Source organism: Zingiber officinale, chromosome 7A, assembly GCF_018446385.1.
Source record: "Zingiber officinale cultivar Zhangliang chromosome 7A, Zo_v1.1, whole genome shotgun sequence".
Lineage (NCBI taxonomy): Eukaryota > Viridiplantae > Streptophyta > Magnoliopsida > Zingiberales > Zingiberaceae > Zingiber > Zingiber officinale.
In genome coordinates this window covers 127,362,283-127,381,049 of record NC_055998.1, presented here as the reverse complement: position 1 = coordinate 127,381,049, position 18,767 = coordinate 127,362,283, and the positions used below count along the sequence as shown (strand labels likewise).

Here is an 18,767-nt window from a genome sequence, read left to right as displayed (position 1 = left end):
CCCCTCTAGATATCTATCCGATCAAGGACTGTTTTCAGATTAATATACCCATTAATCTGTGGGACTTATCATTAATCATATACATACAGAAAAGTAAATAATTAATGATAAATTCTTGCCTTTATTAAATAATTATCCATAAAATACATAAGGAGTGTCTTGGCACATAAGTGCACACACTAACAATCTCCCACTTGCACTATTGCCAAACACTACGGACTCTTAGTCCTAGGCTCCTCACATGGGTCTCATGTTTCTGTAGAGGTAAGGCCTTTGTGAGTGGGTCTGCGATATTCTCGCTGGTATCTACTCTGCTCACCAACACATCACCCCTCTGAACAATCTCCCTAAGGAGGTGATACTTCCTTAGTACATGCTTGGATCGTTGGTGAGACCTTGGCTCCTTTGCCTGTGCTATAACCACATTATTGTCACAGTATAACACAACTGGATCAACAATGCTAGGAACCACTTCAAGCTCCGCTATGAAGTTCCTGATCCACACAGCTTCCTTTGCTGCATCTGAAGCTGCTATGTACTCGGACTCAGCTGTTGAATCTGCAGCTGTCTCCTGCTTGGAACTCCTCCAGAAAACAGCTGCACCATTCAGACAAAACACATATCCTTGCTGCGATTTCATATCATCTTGATCTGTCTGAAAACTTGCGTCAGTATATCCTCTGACGACTAATTCCTCGTCTCCTCCGAAAACTAAGAACATGTTCTTTGTTCTTCTAAGATATTTGATGATAGTCTTTACCGCAGTCCAATGACCCTCTCCAGGATCTGACTGATATCTACTCGTCATGTTTAATGCATACGAGACATCTGGTCGAGTGCATATCATAGCATACATTATGGACCCTATAGCCGAAGCATAAGGTATCTTGTATATTCTACTTCTTTCCTCTTGTGTTCCTGGACACATAGCTTTGGAAAGATGCACACCATGTGACACTGGTAAATATCCTCTTTTGGAGTCCTGCATACCGAATCTATTCAGCATTTTATCAATGTATACACCTTGACTCAACCCTAGTAACCTGCTTTGTCTATCTCGGTATATTCTTGTTGGAGTGTATACTGAAAGCCTAAGCTTTGTAAACATTCATTATGAATAAAGAATCACATTTGGTCAAATTATCTACATTTGTTTGTAGTTGTTCATTTAATTTATATTGTAGATAACATAGTATGTGGTGTCACATGCAGAAGATGATGTTATCAGTACCTTATAAATTATAAACAGTAGCTCACGATCAAAATGGAAAGGAACAAACCATTAGAAGGTCGTAGTGTAATTAGGTATTAGTTTATCTTGACTATATAATTATACTAGTACACTCAGAGTGTATTGAGTAGGACCATTTGAGGTCGTTTCTTTTATACTGATTTTATAAAGAAACAAAGACCTCGGTTATTATGGAAGTGTGTGCTCTTAATCCTAATATAATAACAAGCACATATATTTGATATTTATTTCTTTAATTTATCAATGGGTGAGATTTAGTTCGATGAATCAATAAGCCCGATAAGTTGGGAAATGGTATCACTTATAGTGTGTGTTGTTGATTATAGAAGGAAACTGTGTCCTAGAGATACTAGGTTGATAATGTCCCCAAGAGGAGCTCATAAGGATTGTCATGTTAAACCCTGCAGGTGGACTTAGTCCGACATGACGATAAGGTTGAGTGGTACTACTCTTGGACTTAGATATTAATTAAATGAGTTGTCAGTAGCTCACTTAATTAGTGGACATTCGATATCTTAAACACAGGGAGACTAACACACTCATAATAAGAAGGAGCCCAAAAATATAATTTGGGATTGGTGCGGTAGTTCAATAATAGTTCTCTAGTGGAATGAATTATTATTGATAAAATTAAGTTGTGTGTTCGGGGCGAACACGGGATGCTTAATTTTATCGGGAGACCAAAACCAATTCCTCCTCTCGGTCCCTATCGTAGCCTCTTATTTATAGAGTACTATACCCACCTATACCCACTTTCTATACCCACCCAATAGGGGCCGACCAAGCTAGCTTGGGAACCAAGCTAGGGTCGGCCTAGGTATAAATTTGGGTGGCCGACCCTAGCTTGAACCCAAGCTAGTGGGGGCCGGCCAAATTAAATTAAAAAAAAATATAATTTTAATTTTTATTATGTGGAAGAAATAATTTATTAAAGAGAATTGAAATTAAAATATCTCTCTTGTAAAAGATTTACAAAAGATTAAAGAAAGAGATTTGATCTCTTTCCTTATTTGTAGATTGGTGAGATATTTTATTTTCTCTTTAAAATTATCCACATGTTGATAAAATTAAAATTATAGAAATTTCTTTTTATCAACCATGAAGAGATTTTTAAAGAGAAATTTTAATTTTAAAAATTTCCGGAAACAAATTAGGAAGTTTTAATTGTTGATTAAAACTTGTCTAATTTATCTCTTTTAATGTGGCCGGCCATTAGAGATTAATTGGGGAAATTTTATTTTATTTTTCCCAATTAAATCATGTCAAGGGAATTAAGAAAATTTTATTATAATTAAATTTCCTAATTTGCCTAGGCCAAGGAATATAAAAGAAGGGGTGAGGGTGCCTTCATGGGTGATCACCTCTATTATTTCTCTCCCTCTTTTATTCCTTGGAGTGGCCGACCATCCTCTTCCTCTCTCCCTCTTTGTGGTGGCCGAATCTCTCAAAGGCTTGGAGCTCTTGTGGCGGCCGGATACTACTTGGAGAAGAAGAAGAAGAAGGAGGAGAGAAAGCTAGCATCTCTTGGAGCTTGGTTGGTGTTTTGTTCTTCATTCTTGGTTAAGCTTTTTTATGGCCGAACCTAGCTAGGAGGAGAAGAAGGTGGTTGGTGGTTTCTCATCTCGGAAGATCGTTGCCCACACAATGTCCGAGGTTAGAAGAGGAATACGGTAGAAGATCAAGAGGTTTTTCTACAAGGTATAACTAGTAATTTTTTTTTCCGCATCATACTAGTTATTTATGGAAATAATACCAAATACAAGAGGCTTACGATTCTAGTATTTCGAATATGTTTTTCGATGTTGTGTTCTTTTGTTTTATTTTTCCTTGTGATTTGATTGTTCTTTTCGGTTAACCTAAAGTTATTTTAGGAAATTAAATATTAGCTTTCTATAAAAGGTTTTGTCTAGTCGGTGGTGGTTTCTCCCATATCCAAGAAGGTCATGTGCCTCGCCACGTCAGTACTGGGAACGAATTATGGAAATTAATATTTAATGAAATTAATAACTTAAGGTGATTTGGGTCGAACGTGTTAAGTTCCGCAGGAGACCCAAGTCAAAACCTAAAAGAACAAATAGATTAAGGTTTGGATCAAACGTGTTAAGTTCCGCAGGCGATCCAAAATTTAATTTAAAAGAACACATGGTAGCTAGGAAAAGGTTCAGACCTTTGTACAAAATTTTTGTACAGTGGAACCTCTAGGTTTTCCGAGTAGCAACCAACAATTCTAATACCTAAGACATAGGTTGCATCTCCAAGATCTTTCATTGAGAAACACTCTCCCAACTAAGCCTTGGTTGATTCTAGGCTAGGGATGTCATTTCCTATAAGAAGTATATCATCAACGTACAACACTAGGAATGTAATCTTACTCCCACTAACCTTCTTGTAAACGCAAGATTCTTATGGATTCTTGACGAAAAAAAAATTTTAATGGCTTCGTCAAATCACAGATTCCAACTCCGAGATGCTTGCTTTAGTCCATAAATGGACTTCTTGAGCTTACATGCTTTATTGGCGTTCTCGGATTTTATAAAACCGGGAGGTTGTACCATATATACTTCCTCCTATAACTTTCCATTTAGGAAAGCAGTTTTAACATCCATTTGCCAAATCTCGTAGTCCTTGTAAGCTGCTATAGCTAGCAAAATTCTAATGGACTTAAGCATTGCAACAGGCGAAAATGTTTCATCATAGTCAATTCCAAGACGTTGATTGAAACCCTTTGCCACAAGCTTAGCTTTATAGGTACTTATGTTCTCATCCATGTCAATCTTTTTCTTGAAGATCCATTTGCACCCTATGGGTTTTACCCCAACTGGCACATCAACCAACTCCCAAACTTGGTTGGTGTACATGGAGTCCATTTCAGATTTCATGGCTTCCAGCCATTTCTCAGAATCATTTGAAGCAACTGCTTCCTCGTAAGTCGACAGTTCATCATCTTCGATGAGTAGCACTTCCTCATCTTGGGTTACCAGCCAACCATATCTGTTTGGCTCTCGATGTATTCTTGTAGACTTACGTTGATCTCGCGTTTCTTGAGCAGTCCCGAATGAAGGAGACACTTGTGCTTGTGGCACTGTCTCATTGTCCAACTGTTCATCTTCCAACCTGTTTGTAGAGTCTATAATTTCTTCAAGACTTACTTTACTCCCACTATTTTCTTTAGAAATAAATTCTTTTTCCAAGAAAGTAGCATACTGAGCAACAATAACTTTGTGCTCACTTGGTAGATAAAAATAATATCTCATTGTAGCTTTGGGATAAACTACAAACATACATTTTATGGATCTTGCTACAAGCTTATTAGAATTTTCATTCTTCACATAAACATCACAACCTCATATCTTTAGATAAAACAAATTTGGTTTCTTTCCAAACCATAACTCATAAGGAGTCTTATCTACTGTCTTGGTAGGAACTCGGTTAAGTGTGTATGCTGCTGTTTCTAAGGCATAGCCACAAAATGACATTGGAATACTTGCATGACTCATCATTGATCTAACCATATCCATGAGTGTGCGATTTCTCCTTTCCGAAACACCATTCCACTCTGGCGTCCTAGGAGGTGTAAGTTGGGAAATTATCCCACACTCTTTTAGGTAATCAATGAACTCTTGGCTTAGATACTCGCCACCTCGATCACTCCGAAGGGCCTTAATCTTCTTACCAAGTTGATTTTCTACCTCATTCTTGAACTCCTTAAACTTGTCTAGAGTTTCAGACTTATGTCTCATTAAGTAGACATATCCATATCTACTTAAATCGTCAGTAAAAGTCACGAAGTAGGTATACGCTCCTCTAGCCTGAACTTGCAATGGTCCACAAACATCACTATGTATGAGTTCTAGTGGTTCCTTTGCCCGTTCACCTATCTTGGTAAATGACTTCTTGGTCATTTTTCCTTGTAAACACGCTTCGCATGTATCTATGGGCTCTAATTCAAAAGAGTCCAAATACCCATTATTGAGTAGTCTAGCGATGCGTTTCTGGGTTATATGACCAAGTCTACAGTGCCAGAGGTATGTTAAGTTTGAGTCATGTAATTTCTGTTTCTTACTTTCAATACAATAGATTAGTTCATCTAAGTTAAGAACATAAAGACCATTATTCAATAAATCATTCCCATAGAATATATTATTCAAATAAAAGGAACATAACTTGTCCTTGAATTGAAATACAAATCCCTTGGTGTCTAAACTTGACACCGAAATGATATTCTTTGAGAAACTATGAACAAAATAACAATTTTCTAAGTTCAAAACAAGTCCGCTAGGCAAATTTATTGAATATGTTCCTACAGCTAACGCAGCAACTCTCGCTCCATTAGCTACTTGTAGGTCCATTTCGCCCTTAGACAACCGTCTGCAGTCACTTAGACCCTGCATGTTCGCACAAATGTGAGAACTACTTCCAGAATCTATGATCCATGATGAAGAAACAGAAAGATTGCACTCTATCATAAAGATACCTGAAGCATCCGCTCCACTGGCATTCTTCTTCATGAAAATATAGCAGTTTTTCTTCCAGTGACCTTTCTTGCCACAATGGAAGCACATGACCTCCTTCTCATCGGATTGGGGTACCTGCATCCCTTTCTTAAGCTTCTTTTGAGCTTGATATTTAGGATTCTTCATTGCATTAGCCGTAGGATTAAACTTCTCGGTGCCAGAGCGCTTGTTGGTCTTTCTGACCATCATTGCATGCAGTGAAGGATTTACTTTCATATCCTTCTCAGCGGTTTTTAACATTACCATCAGATCAGTCAAACTCTTGTCCATGCTGTTCATGTTGAAATTCAACACAAACTGAGAAAATGATGGAGGTAGTGACGACAAGATTAGGTCAACAGCCAAGTCTTGGTCCAACTTGGAACCTAAGCTCTCGAGCCTCTCTATGTACCCGATCATCTTGAGTACATGAGACCCAACTTGGTTTCCTTCCTCCAGCATGGTACGAAATAGTGCTCGAGAGGTTTCATACCTCTCTACTCTCGCACTCTCTTGGAAGAGCTTATGCAAGTGCTGATTAATCTCCCTTGCACTCATGTTCTCATGCTGTCTCTGCAACTCGGGAGACATAGAAGACAGCATAATGCATTGCACATCCAATGCATCTTCCATATACTGTGAATAATATGACTGATCTTCCTCTAAAGCATCGGGTGTAGGCTCTTTCAGTGGTTCGTCTTCAAGCACATAAATTTTTCTCTCATGTCTTAAGACGATTTTTAGTTTCCTATACCAATCTAGGTAGTTGGAACCGAGGAGGATATTCTCTTTCTCGAAAATGCTTCGCAGCGATAAGGTACTTGTGTTTGCCATCTAAAATTTAAAGCAGAGTTTTAGTATTTGTGGAATTATTTAATAAAGGTCTTTTATAACTCCTATTATTTTATTCAAGTCCAACAACCCTCACTGTCAGAATCGGGAATTAGTTGGTAATAATTCCTAATAGGACCGAAACCCTAAATCATATAGAATGCACACAGCTGAGTTGTACCTACATGCTACATTCATCAAGTAGGCCTTAACTTGCCAATCACAAATCTATGTGACTTTCGGTATATTCTTGTAGAGCCTTATATTCTCAACTCTCGCCCCTTAAATCAGTTAACCTTAGCTGAGCTAAACAAGTCAACGAATTTGAGTTAAGTCGACCCACTAATAATTATGATAAATTATAGATGTTTTAACACAAGCCCACAGCTGAGCTGTACCGACTTATGTAAAAACTCTAACTATCATCATAGTTATTAGTGGAGGGCATTTAACAAATATTGACTTTAATATATTTAAGGGATTTTTGTAATTATTAAAATGTCTCACCATAATTAACTACTTGTGCATTTGCACAATCTCATTACGGGATTTATCTTCATTAATCCTTATAGTCTTTTAAGGCAAATAGGTCTTGGAGATTTTTAGCATGTTAATCTACTTATGCCACAAGGAATTTATATCTAAATTACAACATGAATTACTTCACATGTTTTTAGATAAAATTAATTTCTATCATGAAATGCTACGACATATAACTTGAAATAAAGAAATTAAGATTTCTTTGAAATCTCTCGAAACACTGATTCCTCAAATAAATTTTGAAGAATCTATTTCGTACTATATGATCCAACCATGAATGGCTCTGATACTACTGTTGGGATCGGAGCGTAGCGGAAGACATATAATGAATCATGGATCTTTCGTGGTACATATAGTTTTGCACAAAATTATATAAAACATACCTCGAGACCTCGATAGGTGTGAATAATATCACGGACAAATAAGACAGATAAGAGCCCCACGTGTGACTCCTCTAGCGGTATCCACGCGCACTAGATCACGAACTTGACACAATCCGTTAGGTGCTAGCCACTTGGATCGACAAAGTCTTGGAAGCACTACTGATCTCTTCCGGTGGAAGACGAAGTTGACGAAGGAGAAACGGAGAGAATGAAATCCTTACTTTGATTCTTTCCGAGGATGACTATTTATAGCTTCCAAGGAATAGGACGAGTTAAACTTTCAATTAATTCATCATTTATGATCTTCATTAATAATGCAGTATAAATCCATACACAGACTAAGGTAACCGTCTAGCAACAGTTTTTAGCCACCCAACGCGATAAAATTAATATCAGTCATAAACTGTAAACCACTATGAACCGATTACTGTGTAATTCAATCTCTTCATCTAAAGCCTACATCCCAATTAATTTGATACATTATGCATCATTACCAAATTAATTGTTTTACTTGATTTCCAAGATATAATAGACTCCTCTTGAATGATAAATCATTCCTCCCATGGCCATGGATTTTGAGTCACTAATATCTCTATCAAGCGGCCAGGATGTTAACTCCTAATCCAAGAGAGCGATGAATCCTCTATTGACTCAACACTATTCTCTCTACGCTTTGTTATACACCCAACTACCGTATTAATCACAATCCGATTAAAGATTCCTTTTAACGGCGTCAAAGCACATAACTCCACGCATAGAATAAATGAAAGTCTCAAGTCAAAAGATCAGTTACACTCGTTCATAAAAGGAATGACCAATGATGCTTAATATGTGGTCTCCTCTTGAGCGGGTCGTGTCCAATGTACCTCTAAACTCAAGGCACCCCTAACTACAACTTGGATATCCATCCCTCCGGTCTATCTCGATCTAGTCATACTCAGCGTTGATCTAGATATCCATGTCCCCTCTAGATATCTATCCGATCAAGGACTGTTTTCAGATTAATATACCCATTAATCTGTGGGACTTTATCATTAATCATATACGTACAGAAAAGTAAATAATTAATGATAAACTCTTGCCTTTATTAAATAATTATCCACAAAATAATAAGGAGTGTCTTGGCACATAAGTGCACACACTAACATTTTTATATGGATAAACGTGACCGACAACCTACATGAGCACCGCAGTCTAAATTTGTTTTTTTAATCCCTCACTTGTTTATTTTTGCTCTTTCTCTTCTTTCTCTCGCTTTTCTTCCCTAAAACAAAAGCCCTAAACTCTTTTCGTCACTCATCGGCTCCTCTCATTCCTGAGTTTCAACCATAAACACAGATCATCTTGTTCAACTCTCAGCTCGCAGAAAGTGAGCTAGGATTTTTGTCGAAACTATATTGGTCATCTCTCTTCCCAACATGGTGGTGGTTTTGAAAGACCAGTACCACGTTGGTGCTGATTTTGAAAAAAAAACATCAATATGGTGCTGATTTTGTTAGTGCTACTTTTGAAAGAAAATCAGATAATACTTTTGTTGGAAGCCTAAAATTAGCAATTGAAGCACATAAGGTCGATATGGAATGTGAATTCTGAAACATGAGTAAAAAAAAAGGGAAAAAGGGGATGACTAGTATAGTTTTGACGAAAACCTTAACTTAATTGTCGCGGGCTGAGAGTTGAACAAAACGATCTATGTATAGGGTTGGAACCAAGGAAAGAGAGGAGTGGATGAGCGACTAATAGAGTTTAGGACTTTCATTTTAGGGAAGAGAGACGAAAGAAGGAAGAGAAAAAGCAAAAATAAGCTCGCGTAAAGGAAGAGAGAGATTAAAAAAAAAATTCAAGTTTAGGTCGCGTTAGATGCCCACGTAGACTACAATTGCTCATATAAGGATGTGTAGGGTATCAAAATTGTATATATATATGTATATATATATATATATATATATATATATATATATATATATATATATATATATATATATATATATATATATATAAAAGAATAATACCCTGCACAACTGCACAACTTACCTTGAGCGATAGTGAACGATATCAAAAATGGATGATCTGATGCGACCGTTACTGATTTTTTTTTTATCTCCCTCTTTTATTTACAAACCAGCACCACCTTGCATGCATGTAGAAGAAAGAAAAAAGTTGCATGCAAATGTGAGAAAGAAAAAAGAAAAAAAAAAGTAAAGGCGGCATTAGATCATGCATCTATGTTGGATGTTGTTCACCGTCGTTCAAGATAAGTTGTGTAGGGTATCATTCTTATACATATACACCCTTAGATGAGCGACAACCTAGGTGACCACCTGACGCGGTTTTGATCTAAATTTTTTAATCTCCCTCATCTGCATGTAGTAATTCTCTTCTCTTTCTTGCATGCAAAGTGATGCTGATTTCTAATTCTCTTCTCTCTCCTATATGCAAAGTGGTACTGGTTTTTACAAACCAGCACCAACATTGGAATTAATATCTAAAGGCTAGATCCAATGTGCTGGTCTTTAAATATCAACATTAATGTGTTGGTGTTGGTATATATAAAACAACACCAAAGTAGCACCCATGTTGGTGTTGGTTTGGGCAAACCAACATCAACACAAACCAACACCAGTGTGCAAATCAGCACCAACATGGTGTTACTTTGCGCAAATCAACACTACGTTGTTATTGATTTGTGCAAACTAGCATCAACGTACACAAACCAACACCAAATTGGTGTTGGTTTGTAAACCTACACTAGTTGCGCAAAGCAGCATCAACATGGTACTGATTTGCCCATGTTGGTACTGGTTTACGCAAAGTAGCAACAACGTGGTGTTAGTTTGCGCAAAAGCAACACCAATGTGCACAAATCATTTTTGATTTCCTACACAAAGCATAAACTATCACCAGCACAAACCAGCACCAAAGCAGCACCATGGTTTGTACAAAGCAACACCAAGGTGGTGTTGATTTACGCAAACCAACATCAACGTGGTTTTACTTTGGTTTGTACAAAGCAACACCAATGTGGTGTTGATTTACACACGTTGGTGTTGATTTACGTAAAACAACACCAACGTGGTGCTACTTTGGTACTGATTTGTATAGATCAACGTACAAATCAACACCAACGTACCGGTGTTGATCTTTAAAAAAAATATAGATTCGTTACATTAACGACTCCTAATACCGACTCTATGGATATGGAAAGAGGTAAATACAGGTATACAGACGTTAGACACATGATGAAATAAGTCTCAAGTCATTAGTTTTTAAAAATCAATCTCTGTTCATTACATCAAAAATATTATATAGTTTTTAAAAATCAATCTCTGTTCATTACATCAAAAATATTATAGGTCTACTATCTACGTTATGCCCCGTGGATGGTGTTGATCTCTGAAAATAAGCTCCAACGTTTAATACTGATTTAATATTTTGACTTTGTATACCCATTGCAACCCTATTTGTAGCTGCTCTAACCAGTAGACGTTATCGTTCCTTGAAAAAAAAAAACAAAGGGTAAAACCCCCATCTTAATTACATTATTAAAGACTGATAACCGCTTAATCCGTCTTCCTACCTTTGATTAATCTTGCTCCGTCCTTTTGCGATTTTGCTTTTTTTTTTACTTCTTGTTCTGCCGTTCGAATCCAATTCCCAAACCCTTCCTCCGCCGGAATCCATGGCGGCCGTGCTCTAGATCCGACCACTTACCCAGTTCCTAGCTCTTCCGCCGCCTTCGATGAAGCGGAGCAAGAGCGGCGATTCCGTCCTCTCTCGCCGCCGGAAGTCATCATTCTTCGTCCTCGGTGCCGCCTTGCTCTACCTCCTCCTCATCGCCCTTAAGTTCCGCCTTTTCCTCGACGTCGGCCTGGAACGGCCGCTGGATGAAGTCGGGAGTGGACTGCCCGGATCGTCCGACATCGTCGGCGCTGAACAACGGGAGTTGGAGGACGGACGGAACTTTGATGCCGTACGGAAGCCACGAGGATACGGCGCCGTCGCCCGCAGCGAGACGTTTCGCGAAGGCTACGGCCGCATCACCGGTGAAGTGATGCGGCAGTACCTACGCGTCCAGGGCCGGCAGCGGAGAGGCAATTTCTCGGAGTTGGAGAGAATGGCGCAGGAGGCGTGGGCGGTTGGCCTCAAGGCTTGGGAGGAGGTGGAGAAATCTGATGCCCGGGCTGATTTGAACAGTTCTACCATAATTGGAGGGAACACGCAGTCTTCTTGCCCGTCGTCGATGTCGATGAGCAGCAATGAGGACGCGGCGAATAGTGAGCAGGTGATGTTTCTACCCTGCGGATTGGTGGTAGGGTCGTCGATCACGTTTGTGGGCACGCCGCACATTGCTCATCAGGAGTATGTGCCTCAGCTTGATCGCCTAGGACAAGAGGATGCAACTGTCCTGGTTTCCCAGTTCATGGTAGAGTTGCAGGGGCTCAAATCAGTGCAAAATGAAGACCCGCCCAAGATTCTTCATTTCAATCCAAGGCTTAAGGGTGACTGGAGTGAAAAGCCGATCATTGAGCACAATACATGCTACCGTATGCAGTGGGGAAAAGCACTGCGCTGCAATGGGGAGGCTTATAAGGGTGATGATGCAACTGGTAATGCCCTATAGCTTGTAGCTTGCTCACTAATTTTACTATGATATTCTTATTTTAGTGGTATTGGTTCATCTTGTGAGATGCATTTTTGCCTGCACACAAGAAATTTTCTGTTGCTAGCATTCTTTCTTTCAATGACTTACTTAGGTATACCTTCCCACTTTACATAGTTATAGCTGTCCCAAAACTATGTTTGTTCGGTGCATGCTCATGTATAACTTGTTGTTCACAACATTTTGTTTGTTCTGTGCTTATAATTTTTATTTTTCCTCAATTAACTGGTTAAAATTTCCATTATAGAGGACAATGACTAGCTAATTTTGCAGTGAATGCGAAATATATTGTTATTTTCTTCTTTTGGTGCCTGATGTTCATTTGGTTAATACGACAAGTGTGACCTATCTGTTGAGGTTGATGTTCATGATTTCTTATAGCAATCAAGCATAATGTCTAAACAATGTGGATGTAGCATCCTGCACGTTGCCAAGCTGAAAATTGTAATAGCCATTAAGGCTCATATTTCCTTTGGTGTTACTTTCACTACTTATGATGCTTTAGGTTCTGGGGAAAAAAACTTTTGTTTGTCATTGCTTCTGTAACTTTCATTCAAGGATTCATGTTTCCATTGCACTTTTTGAATATTGTGATGGTTGGGCATAGATATTATGTTTCGGCTAAAATATGGGGCATTCACTTGTTTTATAGTTGATGAATTTGTCAAATGTGAAAGTTGGGAGCATGAGGATACTACTAACCTGAAAGAGCCAAAAACAATTTCATGGTTGAAGAGATTCATTGGTCGTGCGAAGAAGCCAGAAATGAAATGGCCTTTTCCATTCACAGAGGGTAAGCTTTTCGTTTTAACAATTCAGGCTGGAGTTGAAGGATACCATATTTATGTTGGTGGCCGCCATATTTCTTCTTTCCCATATAGGACGGTAAGTAGTTTTTGTCTTTCTTCTTTATTTTTTAAAGTTATTTTTCCATTTGCAGTAACATGAAAGATTTAGAGGAACTTGATTTGCAAATCCTTTCTTGCATAGTACTAACTTGGGATCTTCACTGTGTGTGCACTGGGACAGGGATTTCCCCTCGAAGATGCAACTGGTTTAGCAACGAAGGGAGATGTTGACATACACTCAGTTTATGCTACTTCTCTTCCTACTACTCATCCTAGCTTCTCTGTTCAGCAAATATTAGACATGTCAGAGAGATGGAAGGCCCCTCTGCTGCTACAAAGCTCAGTAGAGCTTTTCATCGGTATACTATCAGCATCAAATCATTTTGCTGAACGTATGGCTATAAGGAAAACATGGATGCAATATCCTGAAATCCGATCATCAACTGTTGTAGCCCGCTTCTTTGTTGCACTGGTAAATTATATTATTGTATCTTTCAAAATCTGTGCTTGATTATGTTTTGGTTACTAAAAACTGACACGAAATGAACTCTCAAACTAGCCTAGAACTAACCTTCATATTGGCAATTTAGGTATCACCTACAATAAGATGCAGATAAAATTGTTATAATGTGCTCTCTACACATTCTATCCAAACAAAAATGTGTACAATAGATATGAAACATTGTTTATGCCTTTACTTCGATTGTATTTCTTAAGATTCTTTCGAAGCCTCTACCTACTCTGTGCGCTTGAATAAATGAAAATTGTTGTTCTGGGTAATGATTCTTCTTGTACTAAATTCAAGTTAACCTATTGATTGAGAATCTTCCTATATTTATCGTTGTTAGGTGGTCCTTATGCATTCTTTGCTTAGTACTTCCAAGCAAAATTCTTTATGCCCCTTCATTTTCTTAGAAGAATGAGATCTTTCATTGTAATATTGGCTGCTCATTGATCTCTAAACGGTCATTACATGGTTCGTTGCTCTTCATTCTTACATTTTAGAAATAAGTTTTTCACAATCTTTCTTCATCATGTGCAATGCTAAAGAGTCTAAAACCATTTCATAGGATATACGACAACTAGATGTTGGATGCTTTATATACATTTAAGCTGCTGTAGGGAAATTGATGAATTATCCAAGTAAAGTCATTCTGTCAAATGATTGTGTTCTTCTTCAGTGTCGACACATCCAATCAAAAGCACATTTACATGATTCATTGTTTTGACTACGACTATTAAACTCTTTTATACATTGTTTTGCATCTATTTTCTTTTCTATTGTTTATGAAAATTTTCATCATCAGAGTCCAAGGAAGGAGTTAAATGCAGCACTGAAGAAAGAGGCCGAGTATTTTGGAGATATTGTGATTTTGCCATTTATGGACCACTATGATTTAGTGGTACTTAAAACAATAGCAATTTGTGAATTTGGAGTGAGTCAAAACCTTTCACTCTATAAAACATCATGTGTCGAGTTTGCCTAGAAGACATTATCTATAATGATGTATAACTCTTCTATCATCCTTTTCCTATAGGTTCAGAATTTGACTGCGCAATATATCATGAAAGGCGACGACGATACATTCATTAGGGTGGATGTTATCATGAGAAGAATTCAAGGGGTTGCTTCTCATGCTTCTCTTTACTTGGGCAACCTAAACATCTTGCATCGACCACTCCGAAGTGGAAAGTGGGCAGTCACATTCGAGGCAAGTGATCTGCATATCTCTTGATTTCTTTGTTGTTGTCAATTTATGTCATTTAGATCGATTTCTAATCAACTTCTGTGATTCTGACGATACATTACAGGAATGGCCAGAGGAGGTATACCCTCCATATGCCAATGGACCCGGGTACATCATCTCAAGCGACATTGCCAAATTTGTTGTATCCCAACATGCTAACCAAAGCTTAAGAGTAAGCTTGACGGCTTGAGGCTCTAAAATTTGATATCGTCTGATACATCGAATGCATTTGATCATGCTCTCCTACCACTTACTGATTGCAGCTATTCAAGATGGAAGACGTGAGCATGGGCATGTGGGTCGAAGAATTCAACGCCACAACATCCGTTCAGTACTCGCACAGCTGGAATTTCTGCCAATATGGATGCGTCGAGAACTATTACACAGCCCACTACCAGTCGCCGCGGCAGATGCTGTGCTTGTGGGAGAAACTCTCTCATGGCTTTGCTCAATGTTGCAACTTCAGATGACGGGTCACCGGGCGATCGATAGATAGCTGACCTAGGGCATTTTGATCTGAGTTGTGAAATTTGGTTGCTTCCTTCGATAGCTTATTTCCTTCTGGGGAGTTAACTTGTTGCACAGCCCAGCTCACGGAATTAGTGCTAGTGTAAATCCATTTTTTTATTGATTAAAAGACCCTTCATATTCAGTTTTTTGCAGTTAAAAACAGGTAGTTTATGGAGCCATTGCGATACAATAATTTTGTTTTCCTTCATTGTTCATGCAAATGTTCTTCCTATTTTTCTTTGGAAGCTGACCCTAATAATTGAAGATTTATCATTTTGTTTAATTTTAAATACAAATAAAAGTAATCTAAAGGAAAAGAAGAAATCAATTTAAGCCGTTTCCTAACTTCCATTGTCGAGCGAGCTGGAGACCTCGATCAATGGAGACGACGCTGTTTTGAGATCCTTATACGGCACCAGCGTCAGCCCTCGCCGCCGCTTCCACACACTGAACCCACCAGCCGCTGCCGCCGCTCCGGCGAACAAAACGGCGCTCACTGCCATCATCACCTTCTTCACTCTCCTCCTTCCGCCGCCGCCGCTGTCGCTGTCGCCGCCGTTGGCAACCACCGGAGTAATCGGGTAGTCCAATCGATAGCAGTACGCCGAGGAGTTGTGGTAGATCGCTCCCCAGCAACTGCAGTTCCGCTCGCACGAGCCCTCGCATTCCTCCAGAGACGCCACCTTTCTGTGCGCTGTCAGTCAGTTCGTCGTTAGCCAGGTCGACGCCCTTCCTCATCAGGATGCGGAACTCGTTTGATCCAGCATCGCAGAAGTTGCCGGCGATCGCCGGCTGGCATACTCCCTTCTCCCTGACACAGCCGCATCCGCCGTCGGCCAAGTTGCAGAGACCGTAGGCGCCGCAGGATGTGGGGATCTCGCAACGGTCGGCGATCGCCCGGAGATCCTCGATCCAGATGGATCCGTTCCAGTAGTAAGCACGGAGGTTGCCGTCGGATTCCAGAGTCAGGAGCCGGAGCCCGTGGATTCTCCGATTGAAGGTGTTGAAAGGAAGCACGTTAACGGGGGCCGCCTCGGTTTGGTATATCCCTAAAAACCCCTCTCCCACTCTCGCGTAGATAGCTCCTCTGCCGGGGATGATCTGGGCCTCGGCTTCCAAGACGCTGTGCTTCCAGTACATCACCGGCGGAGCGCCTCCGGGTCCCGGGCAACGCCATGTAAAGGGTGAAGTTTCTCTCCCCCAATTTCACGGAGAACCTTCCATCCCTAGAAAATAGATCGCTTGCAGAGGTAAAAGTTTTGACTTTGGACCAGCGTGTCGGAGGGAAAATCGAAGCTTTGCCAAAGAATCATGTCGGACTTCTCCGCCGTTGCCAGCTTTTGCACCTGGAGATTCGACGAGTTGAGGAGGACCACTCTGTCGCCGGCGTTGGCCGAGAGGGAAACGGAGGCGGCGGCCCAACGTACGGGCCGCAAGAAGGCGACGCGCGCGCCAGCGTCAAAGCGGTGAGGAGGAACCAAGGTGGAAGATAGCGAGGTCTAGGTGGCGAGAAGGAGCTAAAACTTGGAGTAGGAGGAGTCATAGTTGGCGCAGAAACCTCTAACATCGCGTCCGACGCGGCGGACGCTGCCGCTGCAGAAGGATGGAGGCAGGAGGCAGGAGGCAGGAGGCAGGATCCTGGACAACTTTTTCCGGTCATAGAATGGTCTCTTTAGATGTATTACGCAGGTTTTGAATGGAAATTCGACGTGACAATCGACTGGGATCAAACATTGTCACTGGGATCAAGCCCAATTGATTGAGAACCTTAAAGCACATGGATAAAGGGCATTTTCACAGTTCTCACGACAACACTCACATAATTCTTCTCCAACTTTCTTCATTGTTGTTCGCAGAATCTTGAGCTTGGAAGATAATTGTTGTTGCACTTTACAATTAGTCCAAAGGTATCTTCAAGTTACAAGAAATCATACAAGAAAAATTTTTCATTTATTTTGTGTATCTACTTCTTATTTGTATTGTACTCTTATATGAGATTGTACGAGATTTTTTCACCTCCGGATTGTTTTTAAGAAAAAGTGTTTTTGATAGTGGAAAGTGTGCTCAGCGTGGATCCTTAGATTAGTCATCTCATCTTGAGATGGATACAAAGTAATTCTTGTGTTACCATTGGTGAAGTTTTTGTTTTAAGTTTCCGCTGTAAATCATCATCAACGAAACGAAAAGGAGCTAATCACCCCTCCCCCCTAGCTCTCGGAGTGTCCCAACACTGCTTATCTAACATTTATATTGTAGCAGTTATGATTTTGTAACTATTATAACATGTATAGTAATTATGATTTTATAATTGTTATAATATATATAACATTAATGGTTTCATAATTACTGATCCTATCCTGTAAGCTTTAAGGTTGACTCCTCGATATGTAGAAAAGAGAATACCCTTAAGAGATGACACAAGTAGTAGGATTTTAGAAGAAGCAGTAGAAGTGGTAGAAAAAACTCAGAGAAAAAGGGAAAAAAAATTTTAGGGTGCGTTTGGTTTGCACCGTTTTCATTTTCATTTTCTAGAAAACGCGCGTTTTCTAGAAAACAAAAAATGACTTTTTGTCATTCTCTGTTTTTCTAGAAAACGATAACCAATTTTTTAGAAAACGCGCACGGAAAACGCAAACCAAACACCGTTTTTCAGAAAACGCGCGTTTTCCAGAAAATGAAAATGGAAAACGCGCGTACCAAACGCCCCCTTACATTCTCTTTTCTTATTATGGTCTTTTTATATACTTTCTTCGTACCTTTTGCCTTCCTCATTATTGAGGTTGCATTTATTACAAGAGGAAGTAATGAACCAATTATTGATTCATGAATCGTAAGAAATCTTCATTTTATCTTCCTCTAGCTTTTAATGTATCTATTATTAATAAATCCATAATAAATGAATAAGAATATTAATTTGTTTCTTCCACTTGCTCCATTTTCCCACGCTTTTATAAACTCATATATAATATAGGCAGCGTTGGGTATTTAATGCATCATATTAATGTGATGATTTTTCTAATCGGTAACTCGGTAACTTGCTTACTTGAGCGATGCCAGGGTTAAGGCATGATCCCTCGAGACCTGTAGAGGTGTTAGGGTCGATTTGTAGCTAGGGGAGATGAATAGCTCGTCGCGCTTCGCTGTCTTGCTTTGATGATGATGATATCCAACGGAAATACACACAAAGCACACTCACAACGCTAATGCTAGGATTTACTTGGTATCAACCTCAAGAAGAGGTGACTAATTCAAGGACTCGACCCTCACTCACTCATCCACTAATAAAACACTCATTCTCGGTAACTACCGAAGGCGGAGAAGCTACAACCTTTCAATGCAAGAAGAAAGAAAAACAAGCTTATACAATACAAATCTTACAAGATTTATAAAACCCTAGCTTGCTTCTCCTTGTGTGGAACACCTCTTGATCTTGGAAGTGCAGAAACACTTTACTCCAAGAAGCTTCAAGATTTGGCGTGAACCTGTGAGAAATCGTCGCAAG

General features: G+C 39.5%; 1 protein-coding gene across 1 annotated transcript; it reads left to right on the top strand.

The window, feature by feature from the left end:
* Positions 1-11,072: 11,072 nt before the first annotated feature.
* Positions 11,073-15,425, top strand: LOC122002460 (hydroxyproline O-galactosyltransferase GALT2-like). The gene is made up of 7 exons (XM_042557638.1): positions 11,073-12,106; positions 12,812-13,044; positions 13,189-13,479; positions 14,315-14,443; positions 14,546-14,719; positions 14,820-14,927; positions 15,019-15,425. The coding sequence occupies exons 1-7, from the start codon at positions 11,239-11,241 to the stop codon at positions 15,223-15,225; spliced, it is 2,010 nt and encodes a 669-aa protein (XP_042413572.1). The 5' UTR covers positions 11,073-11,238; the 3' UTR covers positions 15,226-15,425.
* The last annotated feature ends 3,342 nt before the right edge of the window (positions 15,426-18,767 follow it).

Bases quoted from the DNA above. Each gene is read 5' to 3' on its own strand.
- LOC122002460 (XM_042557638.1), top strand. From the start codon at position 11,239: ATGAAGCGGAGCAAGAGCGGCGATTCCGTCCTCTCTCGCCGCCGGAAG. The intron at 13,045-13,188 runs GTAAGTAGTTTT...GCACTGGGACAG, and splicing joins CTTCTTTCCCATATAGGACG to GGATTTCCCCTCGAAGATGC. The intron at 14,444-14,545 runs GTGAGTCAAAAC...CTTTTCCTATAG, and splicing joins TAGCAATTTGTGAATTTGGA to GTTCAGAATTTGACTGCGCA.